At 49.1% G+C, this 19,690-nt stretch overlaps 1 protein-coding gene across 1 annotated transcript in view; it reads right to left on the minus strand.

Annotated features, from left to right (window-relative positions):
- Nucleotides 1-12,919: 12,919 nt before the first annotated feature.
- The window catches only part of MYLK2 (myosin light chain kinase 2), a 47,065-nt gene continuing 40,294 nt past the window's right edge, over nt 12,920-19,690 (minus strand). Inside the window, 2 exon segments of the mRNA XM_087928792.1 lie at nt 12,920-13,808; nt 17,507-17,639. Of these exon segments, the coding sequence (XP_087784918.1) occupies nt 13,728-13,808; nt 17,507-17,639 (214 nt within the window). The 3' untranslated portion in view covers nt 12,920-13,727.

A 19,690-nucleotide genomic window follows, 5' to 3' on the forward strand; every position in this document is an offset into this window, starting at 1 on the left:
TTTCATGTCTAAGGCGGGACTAGAACTCACCGTCTCCTGGGGATTGGCCCAAAGTCAACCAGTTGGTTTTCATGCCTAAGGCGGGACTAGAACTCACCGTCTCCTGGGGATTGGCCAGTGGCTCTCATGTCTAAGGCGGGACTAGAACTCACCGTCTCCTGGGGATTGGCCCAAAGTCACCCAGTTGGCTTTCATGTCTAAGGCGGGACTAGAACTCACCGTCTCCTGGGGATTGGCCAGTGGCTTTCATGTCTAAGGCGGGACTAGAACTCACCGTCTCCTGGGGATTGGCCCAAAGTCACCCAGTTGGCTTTCATGTCTAAGGTGGGACTAGAACTCACCGTCTCCTGGGGATTGGCCCAAAGTCACCCAGTTGGCTTTCATGTCTAAGGCGGGACTAGAACTCACCGTCTCCTGGGGATTGGCCCAAAGTCACCCAGTTGGCTTTCATGTCTAAGGCGGGACTAGAACTCACCGTCTCCTGGGGATTGGCCCAAAGTCACCCAGTTGGCTTTCATGTCTAAGGCGGGACTAGAACTCACCGTCTCCTGGGGATTGGCCCAAAGTCAACCAGTTGGTTTTCATGCCTAAGGCGGGACTAGAACTCACCGTCTCCTGGGGATTGGCCAGTGGCTTTCATGTCTAAGGCGGGACTAGAACTCACCGTCTCCTGGGGATTGGCCCAAAGTCACCCAGTTGGCTTTCATGTCTAAGGCGGGACTAGAACTCATCGTCTCCTGGGGATTGGCCAGTGGCTTTCATGTCTAAGGCGGGACTAGAACTCACCATCTCCTGGGGATTGGCCCAAAGTCACCCAGTTGGCTTTCATGTCTAAGGCGGGACTAGAACTCATCGTCTCCTGGGGATTGGCCAGTGGCTTTCATGTCTAAGGCGGGACTAGAACTCACCGTCTCCTGGGGATTGGCCCAAAGTCACCCAGTTGGCTTTCATGTCTAAGGCGGGACTAGAACTCATCGTCTCCTGGGGATTGGCCGGTGGCTTTCATGTCTAAGGCGGGACTAGAACTCACCGTCTCCTGGGATTGGCCCAAAGTCACCCAGTTGGCTTTCATGTCTAAGGCGGGACTAGAACTCATCGTCTCCTGGGGATTGGCCAGTGGCTTTCATGTCTAAGGCGGGACTAGAACTCACCGTCTCCTGGGGATTGGCCCAAAGTCACCCAGTGGCTTTCATGTCTAAGGCGGGACTAGAACTCATCGTCTCCTGGGATTAGCCAGTGGCTTTCATGTCTAAGGCAGGACTAGAACTCATCGTCTCCTGGGGATTAGCCAGTGGCTTTCATGTCTAAGGCGGGACTAGAACTCACCGTCTCCTGGGGATTGGCCCAAAGTCACCCAGTTGGCTTTCATGTCTAAGGCGGGACTAGAACTCATCGTCTCCTGGGGATTGGCCAGTGGCTTTCATGTCTAAGGCGGGACTAGAACTCATCGTCTCCTGGGGATTGGCCAGTGGCTTTCATGTCTAAGGCGGGACTAGAACTCATCGTCTCCTGGGGATTAGCCAGTGGCTTTCATGTCTAAGGCGGGACTAGAACTCACCGTCTCCTGGGGATTGGCCCAAAGTCACCCAGTTGGCTTTCATGTCTAAGGCGGGACTAGAACTCATCGTCTCCTGGGGATTGGCCAGTGGCTTTCATGTCTAAGGCGGGACTAGAACTCATCGTCTCCTGGGGATTGGCCAGTGGCTTTCATGTCTAAGGCGGGACTAGAACTCACCGTCTCCTGGGGATTGGCCAGTGGCTTTCATGTCTAAGGCGGGACTAGAACTCATCGTCTCCTGGGGATTGGCCAGTGGCTTTCATGTCTAAGGCGGGACTAGAACTCACCGTCTCCTGGGGATTGGCCAGTGGCTTTCATGTCTAAGGCGGGACTAGAACTCATCGTCTCCTGGGGATTGGCCAGTGGCTTTCATGTCTAAGGCGGGACTAGAACTCACCGTCTCCTGGGGATTGGCCAGTGGCTTTCATGTCTAAGGCGGGACTAGAACTCACCGTCTCCTGGGATTGGCCAGTGGCTTTCATGTCTAAGGCGGGACTAGAACTCACCGTCTCCTGGGGATTGGCCAGTGGCTTTCATGTCTAAGGCGGGACTAGAACTCATCGTCTCCTGGGGATTGGCCAGTGGCTTTCATGTCTAAGGCGGGACTAGAACTCATCGTCTCCTGGGGATTGGCCAGTGGCTTTCATGTCTAAGGCGGGACTAGAACTCACCGTCTCCTGGGGATTGGCCAGTGGCTTTCATGTCTAAGGCGGGACTAGAACTCATCGTCTCCTGGGGATTGGCCAGTGGCTTTCATGTCTAAGGCGGGACTAGAACTCACCGTCTCCTGGGGATTGGCCAGTGGCTTTCATGTCTAAGGCGGGACTAGAACTCATCGTCTCCTGGGGATTGGCCAGTGGCTTTCATGTCTAAGGCGGGACTAGAACTCACCGTCTCCTGGGGATTGGCCAGTGGCTTTCATGTCTAAGGCGGGACTAGAACTCACCGTCTCCTGGGGATTGGCCAGTGGCTTTCATGTCTAAGGCGGGACTAGAACTCACCGTCTCCTGGGGATTGGCCCAAAGTCACCCAGTTGGCTTTCATGTCAAAGGCAGGACCAGAATTCACCATATCTCAACTTCTGATTGAGTTACTTCAACCACTACCCTCAAATAGTTCTGAACGTAAACCATGCTGAGGTTGTATTCTTTGACCTTCCTCCCTCCCTCCCTCCTTTTGTCCTCTATTTTCCTTCCTTCTTTCTTCTTCCCTCCCTCCCTCTATTTTTTGTCCTCTGTTTTCCTCCCTCCCTCCCTCCCTCTTTCCTTCTTTCCCACATCAGCTGCAGGCAGCAAGAAAAAAGATTGAGAAAGTATGCAAAGGATCCTTGAAAAAAAATAAATAAGTGGTGTCCCTGCCAACTTGCACAAAACCTCTTTCTTCCTGCCTCCCTCCGTCTGGCAGGAGGGTTTCCAAAGGTCTCCTGACCCCCCACCCCCCACCCCACCCCCGATAATTAAGAGCAGGGAGGCAGCTGGGCCAGACTTCTGGGAAAGGATCGGCGCAGGTTCTTTAGCCAAGGCCCCCCCCCCAAAGGGAGATGGGAGAAGCGAAGGAAGAAGTGAAGATCCTCCTCAACTCCCAAAGCCGCATTTGAACGTCTCAAGCTGCCCTCCCTTGGTGGGAAAGAAGGAGGAGGAGGAGGAGGAGGAGGAGGAGGAGGAGGAGGAGGAGGAGGAGGAGGAGGAGGAGGAGGAGGAGGAGAAGGAGAAGGAGAAGAAGAAGAAGAAGAAGAAGAAGAAGAAGAAGAAGAAGAAGAAGAAGAAGAAGAGGAAGAGGAGGAGGAGGAGGAGGAGGAGGAGGAGGAGGAGGAGAGGAGGAGGAGGAGGAGGAGGAGGAGGAGGAGGAGGAGAGGGAAGGAGAAGGAAGAAGAAGAAGAAGAAGAAGAAGAAGAAGAAGAAGAAGAAGAAGAAGAAGAAGAAGAAGAAGAAGAAGAGGAGGAGGAGGAGGAGGAGGAGGAGGAGGAGGAGGAGGAGGAGGAGGAGGAGGAGGAGGAGGAGGAGGAGGAGGAGGTGGATGGTGTGGTGTTTTGTGCTCTCTAAGCTCAGTTGTTTTCTTGTAGACATTTCATGACCCAACCAGAGAACATCATCAGTACTAGAAGGGAATGGGGTGTGCAGGGATGAGGACGGGAGGAGGAGGAGGAGGAGGAAGAGGAGGAGGAGGAGGAGGAGGAGGAGGAGGAGGAGGAGGAGGAGGAGGAAGAAGAAGAAGAAGAAGAGGAGGAGGAGGAGGAGGAGGAGGAGGAGGAGAAGAAGAAGAAGAAGAAGAAGACTGTGTGGTGCTCTCTGAGCTTGGTGATTTTCTTGCAGACATCTCATGACCCAACTAGGGAACATCATCAGTGCCAGAAGGGGAGAGGAGGAGGAGGAGGAGGATGACGAGAAGGAGAAGGAGAAGGAAGAGGAGGAGGAGGAGGAGGAGGAAAAGAGGAGGAGGGGAAGGAGGAGGGGAAGGAGGAAGAGGAGAGGAAGAGGGGAGGAGATGGAGGAGTAGAAGGAAGAGAAGGAGAAGCTTCTCGGATGAGAATCAAAACAGCTTCAAGCAAAAAAAACAAAAAACAAAGGAAGTGCAGCTGCCTTTTCAAAAATCACTTTTGGGGCAATAGAATTGGAAGAGATCTTGGAGGTCTTCTAGTCCAGCCCCTGCTCAAGCAGGAGACCCACTATCATTCCAGACAAATGGCTGTCTAATCTCTCCTCAAATGCCTCCAGTGTTGGAGCACCCAGAACTTCTGGTGGCAAGCAGTTCCACAGGCTAATGGTTCTCACTGTCAGGAAATTTCTCCATAGTTCGAAGTTACTGCTCTCCTTGGCTAGTTTCCATCCATTGTTTCTTGTCCTGCCTTCAGGTGGACAATAGCTTGACCCCTTCCTCCTCTCTGGGGCAGCCCCTCAAATATTGGAAGTCTGCTCTCCTGTCTCCCCTGGTCCTTCTCTTCTTCCCTAGACTAGCCAGGCCCAGTTCCTGCAACCGTTCATCGTACTTTTGAGCCTCCAGCCCCCTTATCATCTTAGTTGCTCTTCTCTGCACTTTTTCTAGAGTCTCAACCTCTTTTTTTACATCGTGGCGACCCAAACTGGATGCAAAATATTCCAAATGTGGCCTTACCAAGGCCTTGTAAAGCAGTATTAACATTTCACGCGATCTTGATTCTATCCCTCTCTTGGTGCAGCCTAGAACTGCGTTGGCTTTTTGGGCAGCTGCAGCGCACGGCTGGCTCATCTTTAAGTGATTGTCCAAAATCCCTTTCACAGTTACTACTATTGCAAAAAGTACCCTCTATTTTATATTATTCTATATTAACTAAAGTTAATGCTAAGGAAGCTTGTCCACCTGTGTGAAGGCACCCATTTAGTCTTGAAACTGGTTTAAGGAAACAGGTAGTGTAAACCAGGGGTCGCCAACCTTTTGGACCTCAGGGACCACCAAACTCATCATTTTAAAACCCAGAGACCTGGGAAAACCCCCCAGAAATGTCTGCAGGAAAATTCCCCACCCCGTTTTCCTACCGTTCGATCGTTCTTTATTTGGGATTGCGGGATACCGTCTCCAGCTCCGTTCTCAGGGGGAGACAGAGAGAGAGAGAGACTTTTGGCTTCATGCAAGGAAAACAGCAGAAGCCGCAGAAGTCTTCCTTTTTCTCCAAAAACTCTGCCAGAAATGAGTCTTTTTTGCCGGCGCAGCCTCTTGGCGCAGGAGGCCTTGCAGGGTCCCAAAGACTCATTTCTGGCAGAGTTTGGGGGAGAGAAAGAAAGACTTTGGCTGCTTTCCTTGCGTGCAGCCAAAAGCAGAAGAAGAAAGAAGCAGAAAGAAGCAGCCCGGTGGCCAGGCCAGGCACGTGGGGCGCGTGGGACAAGTTCCCCCCCTCTGCCCTTTCCTCCCTCCCCTCACTACCTCCTGTTGTGCACAATGCAAGCGACGCAAGCTTTGTGTTCCCGCAGGCCACGTGGGCGGCGCAGCCTTGTGTTCCCGCACAACCTGGATCAATTGCTTTGCGGGGGACATTTCTCTGAGGACCACCCAAATTTTCTCGTGGACCACCAGTAGTCCCCAGCCCACTGGTTGGCGATCACTGGTGTAAACACAGTCACTAAAACCAGCGTTCCCAATCTGGTGTGCTTTGGATGTGCAAGAATCGAGGGGCCAATTTCACTTTTCATCAAGAAACCACTTTTAGAAGTTTGTTGAAAACACGTACGTATTCGAGGTCCTTTTTCCTGCGGTGATGCATTTTTGTCAGGAGTTTCGCCTAGGAGACCCAGACGTGATTTAACTAAGAGTTCCTAATAAAACTCCACTTTGTGGACGATTTTCATAACTGCACAGGTAGTCCTTGACTTATAACAATTTGTCAACTCATAGAACATCTCTACCCCTGTTTTCGAGTTGCCGTGAACAGAAGGGAGGATGAGGGAGAAAAAAATTGAAAGAAAGCAGTTTGGAAATGAAAGTGCATTCCATTCTGATCTTGCAAAGATTATAACTAAGCTACCGGAATTTTTGCCAGGCAGATCTCTAATTGGAGAATATGATTGATGACTCTCAGTTATGAACGTGTTTTGTTGAAGAATATGAATTATGATACACCCAGAGGGATAGGTGGGGGGGGAAAACCCAGGGTCAAGGGTGACAGTGAATTATGTATCTCAGCAGGGATGGGATTCAAATTTTATAACAACCGTTTCTGTGGGCGTGGCTGGGTGGGCATGGCCATGTGACTGGGTGGGCGTGGCTGCTTCTTTTTTGGCCAGCTCCTTCCCCCCCTCCATTTTGGGGGTGTTCTGGGCTTCTGTGACCCCCTCGATTTTTTGCCTTCCTGGGTGAAGCAGTAAGACAGCGAGAGGGATCCCAGCACAGCTGATGGTCGGAACAGCTGATCATTGGGAGGGAAAAAAAGGAAGAAAGAAATACTGTAAGGAGTGACTGGGCGGGGAAGAACGCAGCCGGCGATGTCAGGCCTGCACGCAATGTTGCACATGCATGAGAAGGTCTGACTGGGTGGGGAGGGGAGGTATGGATGGAGAGGGGAGGAGCCAGCCAGGGGCACGATTTTCTGGTTCTCCGAACTGCACAGAATCATAACAGCCGGTTCTATAGAGACACCCCTGTGTCTCCAAATCAGCTTCGTACAGGTCACGCCGACATGTTCGCTTCTAATAAGTCCTTTGATGCTTTTGAAGCTCGGCTCAAGGCTCATGACTGAATGAGGGCAACGGCCGGAATCCTGACAAATTCATTTAGTAACCGGTACTAAAAGTTACGATGGCACCGAAAAAGGGACTTACGACTGTTTTTTCCACAGTTATGACCATCGCAGCCTTCCTGAGGTCATGTGATCAAAATTCAGACACCTGGCAACTGGCTTGTATTTATGACGGATGCAAGGTCCCGGGGTGATGTGAAATCTCCTTCTGTCGAGTAAAGTCAACAGGGCAGTGGTGGCTAAACTTTTGGGGCTCCTGTGCCCAAATTTGTGCGCATTTGCATGCTCGCACTCGCGTGCCAGCACCCAGAAGGCAATGTGCCCCGCACGTCTGCTGTTCATGCGCGCGCAATTCCCACCCACCTTGTACCCCGTTACCTGCACTGCACCTCACAGCTGATTTTCGGCCGGTTTGAGGTCTTTTTCGGCCTCCCAGAGGCTTGAGGAAGGCTTCTGCAGGCTTCTGCAGGCCGAAAACTAGGACCGTTTTGTCACTTCTGGTATTTTCAGAAAAACAGGAAGTGACAAAACGGGCCTAGTTTTTGGCCTGCAGAAGCCTGCAGAAGCCTTCCTCAAGGCTCTGGGAGGCCGAAAAAGGCCTCAAATTGGCTGAAAATCAGCTGTGAGGCGCGCGCATGCGCAGTGAGGTAAGTTTGCCTGCAGCTCGCATGCCAGCACAAATGGCTCTGTGTGCCACTTGTGGCACGCGTGCCGTAGGTTTGCCATCACAGCAATAGGGGGATCCAGAGTCACTTCACAACCGTGTGACTAACTTAACAACTGCAGTGATTTATACGACAACAGCAGCAAGAAAAGTCGTAAAATGTTCATTCATTGAACAAGCGTCTTTGTTAGCAGTGGAAATTTTGCAATCAATTGTCATAAGTCAAGGACGACCAGTATGTGTCCTTCCATCTATGGGTAGTCCTTGATTATTCATTTAGTGACCATTCAAAGTTATAAGAGCACTGAAAAAAAAGTGACTTATGACCTTGTTTCACACTTACGGCCGTTGCAACGTCCTCGGGGACACGTGATTTCCATTTGGATGCTTGACAGCTGATTCACATTTATGATGGCTGCAGTGTCCCATGCGATCCCCTTTTGCGACCGTCCGACCAGCCAAGTCAACGGGGAAGCCAGATTCACTTAAACGACCATGCTACCGACTTAGCAACGGTGGTGATTCACTTAACAACGGTGGCAAGAAAGATCGAAAAAGGGGGGGGGAAAACTCCCTTAAGGACGGTCTTATTTAGCAACCGACATTTTGGGCTCAGATGTCCCAAAGATGGTTTGTTTTGTTTTTTTCCCCCCAAGAGATAACGGGACTTTCTAGTTTTGCTTTGAAGACGTTTCGCTTCTCCTCCGAGGAGCTTCTTTGGTTCTATGTTTTTTACTCCTCGGAGGAGAAGCGAAACGTCTTCAAAGCCAAACCAGAAAGTCCCGTTGCCTCTTGGCGGAATAAAAGCATATTTGGGACAACCAAGACCTGGATGATGAAGAAGCTCCTCGTGTCAGTGTTCCAGAAATTGTCGGAATTGACCCCGCCTGCAGAGTAATTGGTTCCCACGATTAATGAGGTGTAGAAAAGTGGGTGGAGGAAGGTTGAATTTTGTGCGAAGTCTGGGAGTGACTTCATTGCTGAAATTTCACCGAGGTTACCAGTACCTGTTTTAATAAAGAACCGTGAGATGACGCCTGTCTGGGAATTCATGATTAATTCAGACCATTTCTGGAACCCTGACATTATTTCAGCACTCGCCGCACACACCTCCTTCCACTATTGGACCGCGATGAATTCCAGAGCTGACACCTAAGACATTTGGGCTCAGTGGTGGTTATAAGTCAAGGACTTCCTGTAGCCCGTTTTCTCCCAGCTTTTTCCAAATTTTACGCTGAGCAAAACTGCCAGAGAGGAGGAGGAGAAAGAGAGAAAAAAAAGACAAATTTTGCACGCAGTTAAAACGACGGATCCTGGAATTGGACAGAAAAACAGGGGGATCAATTTATTCTCCAAAGCACCTAAAGGCAGGATAAGAAACAACGGATGGAAACTCATCAAGGAGTAGAAGCAACCTGGAATTAAGGAGAAACTTCCTAACAGTGAGGACAATTAATCAGTGGAACTGCTTGCCACATGAAGTTCTGGGTCCTCCATCCCTGGAGGTTTTTAAAGGAGAGAACTGGATAGTTTTTTGTCTGAAAGGGTACAGGGTCTCCTGCTTAAGCAGCGGGGTAGACTAGAAGACCTCCAAGGTCCCTTCCAGCACAATTCTATTCTAAAAAGCAACGGATGGAAACTCACCAAGGAGAGAAACAACTTAGAATTAAGGAGAAATTTGGTGGCGGGGAAGACAGTGAACCAGTGGAACTGCTTGCCACCAGAAATTGTGGGGCGCTCCAACACTGGAGGTCTTTAAGAAGAGACTGGACAGGTATTGGTGTGAAATGGTATAGGCCAGGGTCTCCTGCTTGAGCAGGGGGTTGGACTAGAAGTCCTCGTGAGGTCCCTTCCAGCTCTACTCTGATTGCCCCCTGTCGCCCTTGTTATTTGTACTGACTTTGGAAATATTAAACAGAAGCATTATATTAAACAAAATATTAAACAGAAGGGTACGAAGATAAAAAGCGAGGAATACAAATTGCAGGCATTTGCAGACGATCTGCTTTTTTTATACTAGAAGAACCATGAGATACCGGAGCTAAGCTGAAAGAAAAGATAGAAGAATATGGGGAAATTGCAGGGCTGAAAATAAATAAAGAAAAAAAAACAACCCAAGATTTTAGGGAAGAATATAACTGAAAAGCAAAAAAAAGGAGAGAAAAAAAAAGAACGGATGGACAGATTAAATTTTCCAGATCACACAAAAAAGTGAAATTCTTGGGGATAAAATTGACAGCAAGCTGTGCAACCCTTAAAGAGGATAATTACTATAGACTAAAACAACAGATTGCGACAGACTTAGAAAAATGGAAGAATCTACAACTATCTTTGATAGGGAGAATATCAACAATCAAAGCGGATATTTTATCTGATTGATTGATTGATTGATTGATTCATCTCCTGAGCCAAATTTTCTCCAAGGATGTGGGAAACCGAATCCTGCAGCCACGGGAGGAGAGCACGCCATGACAGCTGGCCTTAAATTCGAATCGTCCCATTCAGGCCTGGCCGGATAGAGGAAAAAAATTCCCCATTCTTGCTGGAAAAAACTTCCCCTCTTCCTGCTGGCCTTTGAACCGGATGGCTGAAACACGGAACACAAGATGTTTGGTTGGCTTTGGTGGAGATCTATTATTTTTGGGTCTTCGCCCAACCGGAGGCTGAGCGGAGAAGAAGCAATGCTATGCGTTCAGCAGTTCCTGTCTGTTGGTGGTTGGCTCTCCGGTAGCCTGTGCAAATGTCCAGTGGGGGGAAGGAGGAGGAGGAGGAGGAGGAGGAGGAGGAGGAGGAGGAGGAGGAGGAGGAAAAAGAAGAGGAAGAGGAGGAAGAGGAGGAGGAGGAGGAGGAGGAGGAGGAGGAGGAGGAGGAGGAAGAGGAGGGAGGAGGAGGGAGGAGGAGGAGGAGGGGAGGGGGAGGAGGAGGAGGAGGAGGAGGAAAGAAGAGAAGAGGAGGAGGAGGGAGGAGGAGGAGGAGGAGGAGGAGGAGGAGGAGGAGGAGGAGGAGGAGGAAAAAAGGAGGAGGAAAAGAAGAGGAAGAGGAGGAGGAAGAGGAGGAGGAGGAGGAGGAGGAGGAGGAAAAAGGAGGAGGAAAAAGAAGAGGAAGAGGAGGAGGAAGAGGAGGAGGAGGAGGAGGAGGAGGAGGAAAAAGGAGGAGGAAAAGAAGAGGAAGAGAAGGAGGAGGAAGAGGAGAAGGAGGAGGAGGAGGAGGAGAAGGAGGAGGAGGAGGAGGAGGAAAAAGAAGAGGAAGAGGAGGAGGAAGAGGAGGAGGAGGAAGAGGAGGAAAAAAAGGAGGAGGAAAAAGAAGAGGAAGAGAAGAGGAAACGGAGTCCAGATGGTCTCCATAAAGCATCTCATTGGGCTTGGCTTTTGCAGCTCCTCCTTCAAAGGGGCAAATAGCTCACAAGATTACAGATTAACAGAGCTGGAAGGGTCCTTTTAGGTCATCTAGTCCAACCCCCCCGCCCAAGCAGGAGACCCGACTACACCATTTCTGACCAGTCTCTCCTTGAAAGCCTCCAGGGATGAAGCTCTCACAACTTCCGAAGGCAACTTCTGATCGTTCTCCCTGTCGGAAAATTTCTCCTTATGTTGGACTAGATGACCTCCAAGACCCCTTCCAACTCGGTTAATCTGTTATTATGTCCCTGGAAGGCAAAAATCACAAAACTGTGCCTCGCTTACTTTGGCCATGTCACGTGGCGGAATTCCCTGGGAGAGAGCAATTATTTTTTTGGAAGGGTCAGCAGTAAAAAGAAACCAGGTTGCTTCTCTCCTTTAATTAGTTTCCATCCATTGCTTCTTGTCCTGCCTTCAAGTGCTTTGGAGAATAGCTACACACACACACACACACACACACACACACCTCCTTCTTTGTGGCAACCCCTTTGAGGTATTGGACCATTGCTATAATGTCACACCTAGTCCTTCTTATCATTAGAATAATAGGCCTACCCAAGTCCAGCAACCGTTCTTAGTATGTTTTAGCCTCCAGTCCCCTAATCCTCTCTTTGTTGCTCTTCTCTGCACTCTTTCTAGAGCCTCAACATCTTTTTTTACATCGTGGCGACCAAAACTGGATGCAAATATTCCAGGTGTGGCCTCACCAAGGCCTTATAAAGTGGTATCAACACTTCACGTGATCTTGATTCCATCCCTCTGTTGATGCAGCCTAGAACTGTGTTGGCTTTGGGGGCAGCTGCAGCACCTGTCTGGCTCATGTTTAAGTGATTGTCTACTACAAGGGCCTTCAAACTTGGCCAGTTTAAGACTTGTGGACTCCCAGAATTCCTGAGCTAACATGGACTTTGTCAATCGCTTACAAGATAATATGAATAAGTATAAACATGAGTAAGAGTACAGGAAATAGGTACGAATGAATGTGGACAATAGGACAGGGACAGGAGGCACGATGGTGCATTTATGTACGCCCCTTTACAGACTTCTCAGGTCTGGGTATTCTCTCCCTTCCTTTCCTCTCTCCATTCTTCTCCTTCCTTCCTTCCTTCCTTCCTTCCTTCCTTCTCCTTCCCTGTTCTCCTTCCTTCCTTCCTTCCTTCTTTCCTTCTTTCCTTTCTTCTTTTATTTTTTATTTATTTATTTGACTTGTCAAATTGCTTACAAGATAAAAATATACACATGAGTAAGAATACAGGAAATAGGTATGAATAAACAGGGGACAATCGGACAGGGACGGTAGGCACGATGGTGCGCTTAGACACGCCCCTTCCAGTCCTCTTAGGAATTCTGGGAATTGAAGTCCACAAAAGTCTTAATGCTGTCAAGTTTGAAGATCCCTGGTCTACTAGGACTTCGAGATCCCTCTCATAGTTACTACTATTGAGCAAGGTACCACCTACACCCGACCTGTGCATTTTGGTTTTAAGTGCCTCAATGTAGAACTTGCCTTTTTTTTCCACCCTTGAATTTCATCATCCTTTTCCCCTTCAGAGGAGGTAGGGAGCAGGGTTGGAGGAGGCTCCAGGTGGCCGTTTCAAGAAGGAGGAACCTTCTGGGGCCCTGTGTTGTCCAGCCAGTATATAGGTAATTGGATTTGGGATAGTTAGTTAGGAATTGGGAGCTGTCCCCTTAAGGGAAGGCATCATGGTAAATGGAGTTAAGGCATCCTGGGAAATGTAGTTCACGTCATGTGGCCACATCTGTAATTCTGATTGGTCACTGAATTGACCCTTGGTGGGTTGGGGGAGGTTTCCTCACTCTGGCTTGGGCGCCAGCAACATGCTGGTGCCTCACCCTTTGCTCTGGCATTCTCGGGATGAGAGATTATCATCTTTTTTACACCATGAAATGCAGCTATGCAGAGAATTGGACATTGAGAAGAATCTCATCATAACTGTGAGTTATATGAGGATGCCCGATGAACCAATAAAAAGACTTTGTATGGATGTTTTGTGGAGTTACTCTGTCTGCCTTGTGTTAAGAAGCAGAATAGGAGGGAGACTCATGGGCCTGCCCAGGGCTTGTTTTGGGGAGGGGGTGTCAGGAAGGGCTGAATTTTCATCCCCCAGTAACATTGCCACTCCAAATGTAAGCAGAGAAACCATTTTACAAAGGAGAAAAGCGAAAGAAACGCTCCGTGGAAGGGAAAACAGCCGAGCAGGGGTTGGGTAGCCAAAATTCCAACAGTCCTCCCACCCCCCCCCAAAAGCAAAACCATGGCCCAGAAGGTGCAAGTACCCTCTGCGGGATTCAAAACGAGCTTCTTTGGGTACCCTTCCAACGGGACGGATGCCCACCGGGCAGGGATGCCAGGACTCTCTTCCGCCTGGATGGGCGGCACGTCTAGATGTCCTCAGCGGGACCCGGGCTCCCTTGCTGTGAGGGAGAAGGGTCCTTTAAGCAAAGGGTGCAAGGAGAAGCAGCCCCCGGCAGGGCATTGCGTCCTAATGAGTTCTCAGCAGGGAAGTCCTTGAAAGCAGCACAGTTGATGGTGAGGCTGAAGTCAGCGCAGAGACAGAGAGACAGAGAGAGAGGAAGAAGAAGGGGCTCACCTGCCCAGGTAGACCAAGGCTGGAGACTGGGCAGGCTTTGAACAGAGGGTGGAGGGAGCATCTCTGCACCCCAAGGTCCCATGCTCCGGGGCCCCGCTGCCCATCGATCCGGGACGAGTCCGGTTCCTCCCCTGCTACACAATCCCTGGACGGCAGGGCACAACAAACACAATACGGTCCAAGCTTCGGGTGGGTGGGTGGGTGGTCTCCCTCTCATTCGTCTTTTTGGCTCGGTACCGCGTTCCTTCCTTCCTTCCTCTCTCCCCACTCCCCGTGACCCCTCCCCAGTTCAAACCCCGAGCGCGGTCAGGGATCCGGAGCTGGTGATTTTCTTGAATCGGTTGGCGGCGCAAACGCCGATGAAGTTTTTCTGTTGGGAGGAAACGGGAGAATGAGAACGGAAGAAGAGAAGAACAATCGCTCAGGTTTCAGGCTTGGTTGTTTCACTTGCAGACCTTTCATGACCCGGCTAGGTAATATCATCGGTGGGAGGAGGAGGGGAGGAGGAGGAGGAGCAGGAGGAGGAGGAGAGGCAGGAGGACTGTAGGGTCTTTCATGCTCTCTGAGCTTGGTTGTTTGCTTGCAGACCTTTCATGACCCAGCTAGGTAATATAATCGGTGGGCGGAGGAGGGGGAGGAAGAGGGAGGAGGAGGAGGAGGAGGAGGAGGAGGAGGAAAAGCAGGAGGACTGTAGGGTCTTTCATGCTCTCTGAGCTTGGTTGTTTTCTTGCAGACCTTTCATGACCCAGCTAGGTAATATCATCGGTGGGAGGAGGAGGGGGAGGAGGAGAAGCAGGAGGACTGTAGGACCCATCCTCCCCAGCCAGTATAAAAAAAAACACACCATCTGATGCCCCCAGCTGAATTAGAAGGTGCGAAGGAGTAAGGAAGGAGTAAAACATTGTGTATTTTGAGGGGGGGTGTTACTCTGTTGAAAAGCAGGGCAACGGTTGGGTATGTTCAGTATTCAATAAAGACGTGTGTTGAAAAACCTCATTCTTTGTCTTGTGTGCATTCATAGCACGTTCACAGAGCACCCACTCCTCCTCCTCCTCCTCCTCCTCCTCCTCCTCCTCCTCCTCCTCTTTCTTCTCCTCCTCCACCCTTCCAACCCTGATGATGCTACCTAGTTGGGTCATGAGAGGTCTGCAAGCAAACAATCCAGCTCACAGACTATCAAGGACCCCACCAGTGAATAATAATCCAGGCACAGCCAGAAAAGTCACATTACATCACAGGAAACCCACAGAGTTTCCACAGAGAACTTCTAATAGAACCTCTGCGCTGGCTGGTGAAGGAGCCTCCGGCAATAGGAACGAAGTCTGCAAATTGCAACTTGGCCTTTTAAAAATCTATTTGGCAGATATATATATATATATATATTTTCTCAGCTCCTGCTGCTGTTAGGGAGGAAGAGAGAACTGGCTTGGCCTTGAGTTGGGAGTTTGTCCAAGGAGACAAACATAGAATTTTGTTTGCTGTCTTATTAAATGGAAGATGAATTGTATGTACCTTAAATAAAATAAAAGAAAGAAAGAAAGAAAGAAAGAAAGAAAGAAAGAAAGAAAGAAAGAAAGAAAGAAAGAAAGAAAGAAGGAAAGAGCATATTTCACAATGTGCTTCTATGGGTAGTCCTTGACTTACAACAGTTTCCTTTAGGGACTAAAGTCACAACTGCACTGAAAAAAGGGACTTATGATTGTTTTCCACCCTTACAACTGTTGCAGCCATCCCCGCGATCCAAATATCAGAGGCTTGGCAACTGGCATGTACTTATGCCGGTTGCAACATCCTGATTCTCCGTTTGTGACCTCACAGTCCATGGGGTAGGTAGCCGGATTCGCTTAACAACGGTGGCAAGAAAGGTGGTAAAAGGGCATAATATTTACCAAACAACTGCCATGCTCAGCAATGGAAGTTTCTGGCTCAATTGCCGTCGTAAGTGGAGGGCCGTCAGGATCAAAGTTTGGCTGATGAGTGGGACAGAAAGCCCTGGGGCCTGGCGAATGGGAGTGGGGGGGGGCATTTTTGATGGCTGGGATTAAACTGTTTTGGGAGATTTATTTATAAGTTTGTGTGAAAGATGCTCTCTAATCGGGTACAAAATCCAGAAACGAAGGATGAAATTGCATGTAATATTTTTGGACCTGGGAGGCAAAAACTTGGAACCGTTTTGTCACTTGAATTCAGCCCAAAATTCCTCTCCGGGGTCAAATGATGGAGAGAATGTCCGGTCCTGCCAAATTCACATCAAAATTTGGCTGGGCCAAACACTTGTTTGGCCAACCCTACAAGGCTGTCGAAGGCCACTCATCCAGCCTCCGAGGGAATTCGCATTTGCAAAAAAACCTCGCTTATAAAATCAGCAGCGAGCAAATACACCGGCCTTCTCCAAAAATAAGGCTCAGAATTAATTAAATTAAAAATAAGATTCATAATTCTGTATTCAATTATGATTGTAAGGATCCTCGCATCAAACAGCGTGGAGAAATCTTAGCACATTTTTTATGGGGATCTATACAGAAGAACAAAGGAACAGACTTTAATAATGTTTAGTAAAATGATTGTGGCTTAAAAAGAGACATTCCTTCATCACTCCTTATCCCCCAATCCTCTCCCACTTGTGACTGTATGACTGTAGCTTTGTTGATTGTATCCTAATGATTTTTCATTGACTGTTTCCTAGTATGATTTGATTCCTTTTTGTACCCTGTGACTCTCATTAAGTGTTGGACCTGATGATTCTTGACTCTTGACCAATGTCTCTTTTCTTTTATGTACACTGAGAGCATTTGCACCAAAGACAGATTCCTTGTGTGTCCAGTCACACTTGGCCAATATTCTTTCTTTCTTTCTTTCTTTCTTTCTTTCTTTCTTTCTTTCTTTCTTTCTTTCTTTCTTTCTTTCTTTCTTTCTATCTATCTATCTATCTATCTATCTATCTATCATCTATCATCTATCTTCTATCCATCCTCTCTCTCTCATCTATTATCTCTCTCTCTTTATCTCCTATCTATCTATCTATCTATCTATCTATCTATCTATCTATCTATCTATCTGAGTACAAGAAAACAACCAAGCTCAATGAGCATCAAAGACCCCTCAATCCTCCTGCTCCTGCTGTTCCTCCTCCTCCTCCTCCTCCTCCCCACAAACCTTCCAGCCTTGATGACATTCCCTAGTTGGGTAATAAAATGTCTGCAAGCAAACAATCAAGTTCAGAGAGCACTAAGGACCCCACAGTCTTTCTCCTGCTCCTCCTCTTCCTCCTCCTCTTCCCCCTCCTCCCTGCAAACCCCACTCCTTCTACAACTGATGGTATTCTCTAGTTGGGTCATACCCAATGACTATCACTAAGTGTTGTACCTCTTGACCCTTGAAGAATGTATCTTTTATTTTATGTACACTGAGAGTATTTGCACCAAGACAAATTCCTTGTGTGTCCAATCACACTTGGCCAATAAAGAATTCAATTCAATTCAATTCAATTCTATTCTATTCTATTCTATTCTATTCTATTCTATTCTATTCTATTTCTAATTCTAATTCTAATCTATTCTATTCTATTCTATTCTATTCTATTCTATTCTATTCTATTCTCTATTCTAGTCTATTTCTATTCTATTCTTATTGTGCCCCATGACTATTATTAAGTGTTGCACCTTGACTTCAACATCCAGAATTCCCAAACCAACATGATAGACAACAACTCCCTGAATCCTTCTGGCCAGCATGGGGTGGACTTCCACTCCCAGAATCCTCCAGCCAACAGGTGTAAATTTGAACACCTAGAGTGGATCAAACTCCCAGATATCCCTGGAGGGACTTCAACTCCCAGAATTCCTCAATCAACATGGCCAGGTTCAACTCCCAGAATCCCCTGGCCAGCATGGGGGTCAAAGTTGGCTGTTGTAAGTTGAGAAATACCTGCACAAAGCTGTCGGGGGATCAATTCTACTCTACATGGCTGCCATCTTGACTTTTTCGACCACCCGGAGCATACCCACCCCGCAAAGCATCCGTAACGGGCCAGTCGGGCTCCCTCTGCCCCTCCCAGCCGGCAATTACCTTCCAGCGACGTCGCATGACGTATTTCCGGAGGAGAACCTGAGATTTGAGGCGCCGGTTGACCCGCTTGGCTTTTTCGGCCAGGTTGTTCAGCCAGGGATGCTGGAGGCACTGAGCTGCACTCATCCGCCCACTGGGACAAAGAGGGAGGAAAGGGAGGAGGAGGAAGAAAAGAAGACATTAGAGCGGGTGTCAGCAACTGGCAGCTCTGGAGCTACATGCGGCTCTTTGGGCCCACTGTTCTGACCAAGGCTTCCTGAGACCGTAATTAAGCACACGTTTCCTCCAAACAACTCTCTTTTTATTTCAACGCTGGGAATTATGTGGATTCCCAGCCTGTAAGGAGTCCCAAATAGTGCCTCGAGATAAGCACCCACCTTTCTCTCCTTTGAATTGTTGCCAACCGCTCAAGTGCCAAATTAACTGTAAAAAAACCCTACTGAAATACAAAGTCCGCACGGATCTTCAAGGTTGAATCTGAACAGAGCAAACGACTTTGCTTCCTGCAAAGGTTTCTATACCTTAGCACTTCTTTTATACCTTTTGGGAGGGGCAATCACCTCCAAGCCTTACTTCCGAATCCCCCCTTTTGTTTCAGCTGCTTTCACCTTCTAGCAGCTCTCTGCATACACGCCCTGGGAACAGGCTCCCCTTGTTCCTCTGCCTCGCTGCTGCCAGACTCCAGAGGCTGCGGAGGCAGCACCCCACTCCCAGATGGTCCTGGCCCCATCTCTGCATCAGGTGCAGGACTCTTGTCTGAGTCCTTCCCAGACTCCCAGTTTGGTCCCCTTTCTTCCCCACTGTCCGATTCCGCTGCCGCCTGCACCGGCTGCCGGCGAACCGCAACACCCTCTACTGTGGCTCCCTGTTGGGTGATCCCACCGATGGCTGGCCCCGCCCCTCACCCTCACCTCCTAGTCACTCCTCACCTGGCCTGAGAGAGGAAAGGATGGAGGGACGGAGAGAGAGAGAGAGAGAGAGAGAGAACCACAAAACCTGGGTAGGCGTGGCCGGAGGTGGGTGGGTCACGTTACTGGGTGGGAATGACGCCAAGTTGGCAACGCCCACCCAGGTTTTGGGGCTCCCGGTGTTTTCTTTTGGGTGGGAAACAGATCCAAATGACTCTTTATGTTGTTGAAGGTTGACGAACCCCCCGGGATTAAAGGCAGTCCTCGACTTAACCATGGTTCGTTTAGTGACGATTCAAAGCACTGGAAAAAGGGACCGTTTTCCAGAGTTACCACCTTTGCGGTGTCCGCCTGGCCGGGGGTGGGTGGGAATCAAAACTATAACGCTTGGCAACTGGCCTGTACTTACGACGGTGGAGGAGGTGTCCCGGGGTCGTGGGATCCCATTGGGCGACCTCGTGACGAGCAAAGTCGAGGGAGGGCGCCCAATATCCCTTCAACAACCGTGTTTCCAACTTAGCCATTGCAATGATTTTGCTTAACAACGCTGGCCAGAAAGGTCGTAGAACGGGACATTCACCAATCTCTTGCTTAACCAGGGAAATGTCGGGTGTGGGGGTGTTTAATTGTGGTTGTAAGCCGCCGGTGCCAGCCTCCGGCGAGACAAAACCAGCATCTCAACAGCATTGCAGATGGCAAGGGAGTTTCCCAGGATTTCACGCAGCTAGCTGCACAGCGGGCATTGCTCCCTTCGTTATCTCCTGGCGCTTCTCTATGGTATCATAGATACCATATGGTATCATAGGTGGCCCTTCCGGTTATTTTAAAGCAGGTTTAAAGCCGCCAGGACGTTAGTAAAAACGGAGCGTCACTTTTTGAGACATAACTTTTGAGTACATTGATTCTATGTTTGGTCTAGTGGTTAGGGCACCAGGCAAGGAGGTGGGAGATGGTGAGTTCTAGTCCCATCTTAAACACGAAAGACAGCTGGGTGACTTTGGAGCCAATCCCCAGGAGACAGTGAGTTCTAGTCCTGCCTTAGGCATGAAAGCTGATTGGGTGACTTTGGGCCAATCACTAGGTGACTGTGAGTTCTAGTTCCATCCTAAACATGAAAGTCAGCTGGATGACTTGGGGGCCAATCATTAGGAGACTGTGACTTCTAGTCCCACCTTAAACACGAAAGAAAGCTGGGTGACGGGGCCAATCACTAGGTGACTGTGAGTTCTAGTCCCGCCTTAGGCATGAAAGCTGATTGGGTGATGTTGGGTCAATC

This window comes from Pseudonaja textilis, chromosome 3, assembly GCF_049901715.1.
Source record: "Pseudonaja textilis isolate UNSWEBS1 chromosome 3, rPseTex1.2, whole genome shotgun sequence".
Lineage (NCBI taxonomy): Eukaryota > Metazoa > Chordata > Lepidosauria > Squamata > Elapidae > Pseudonaja > Pseudonaja textilis.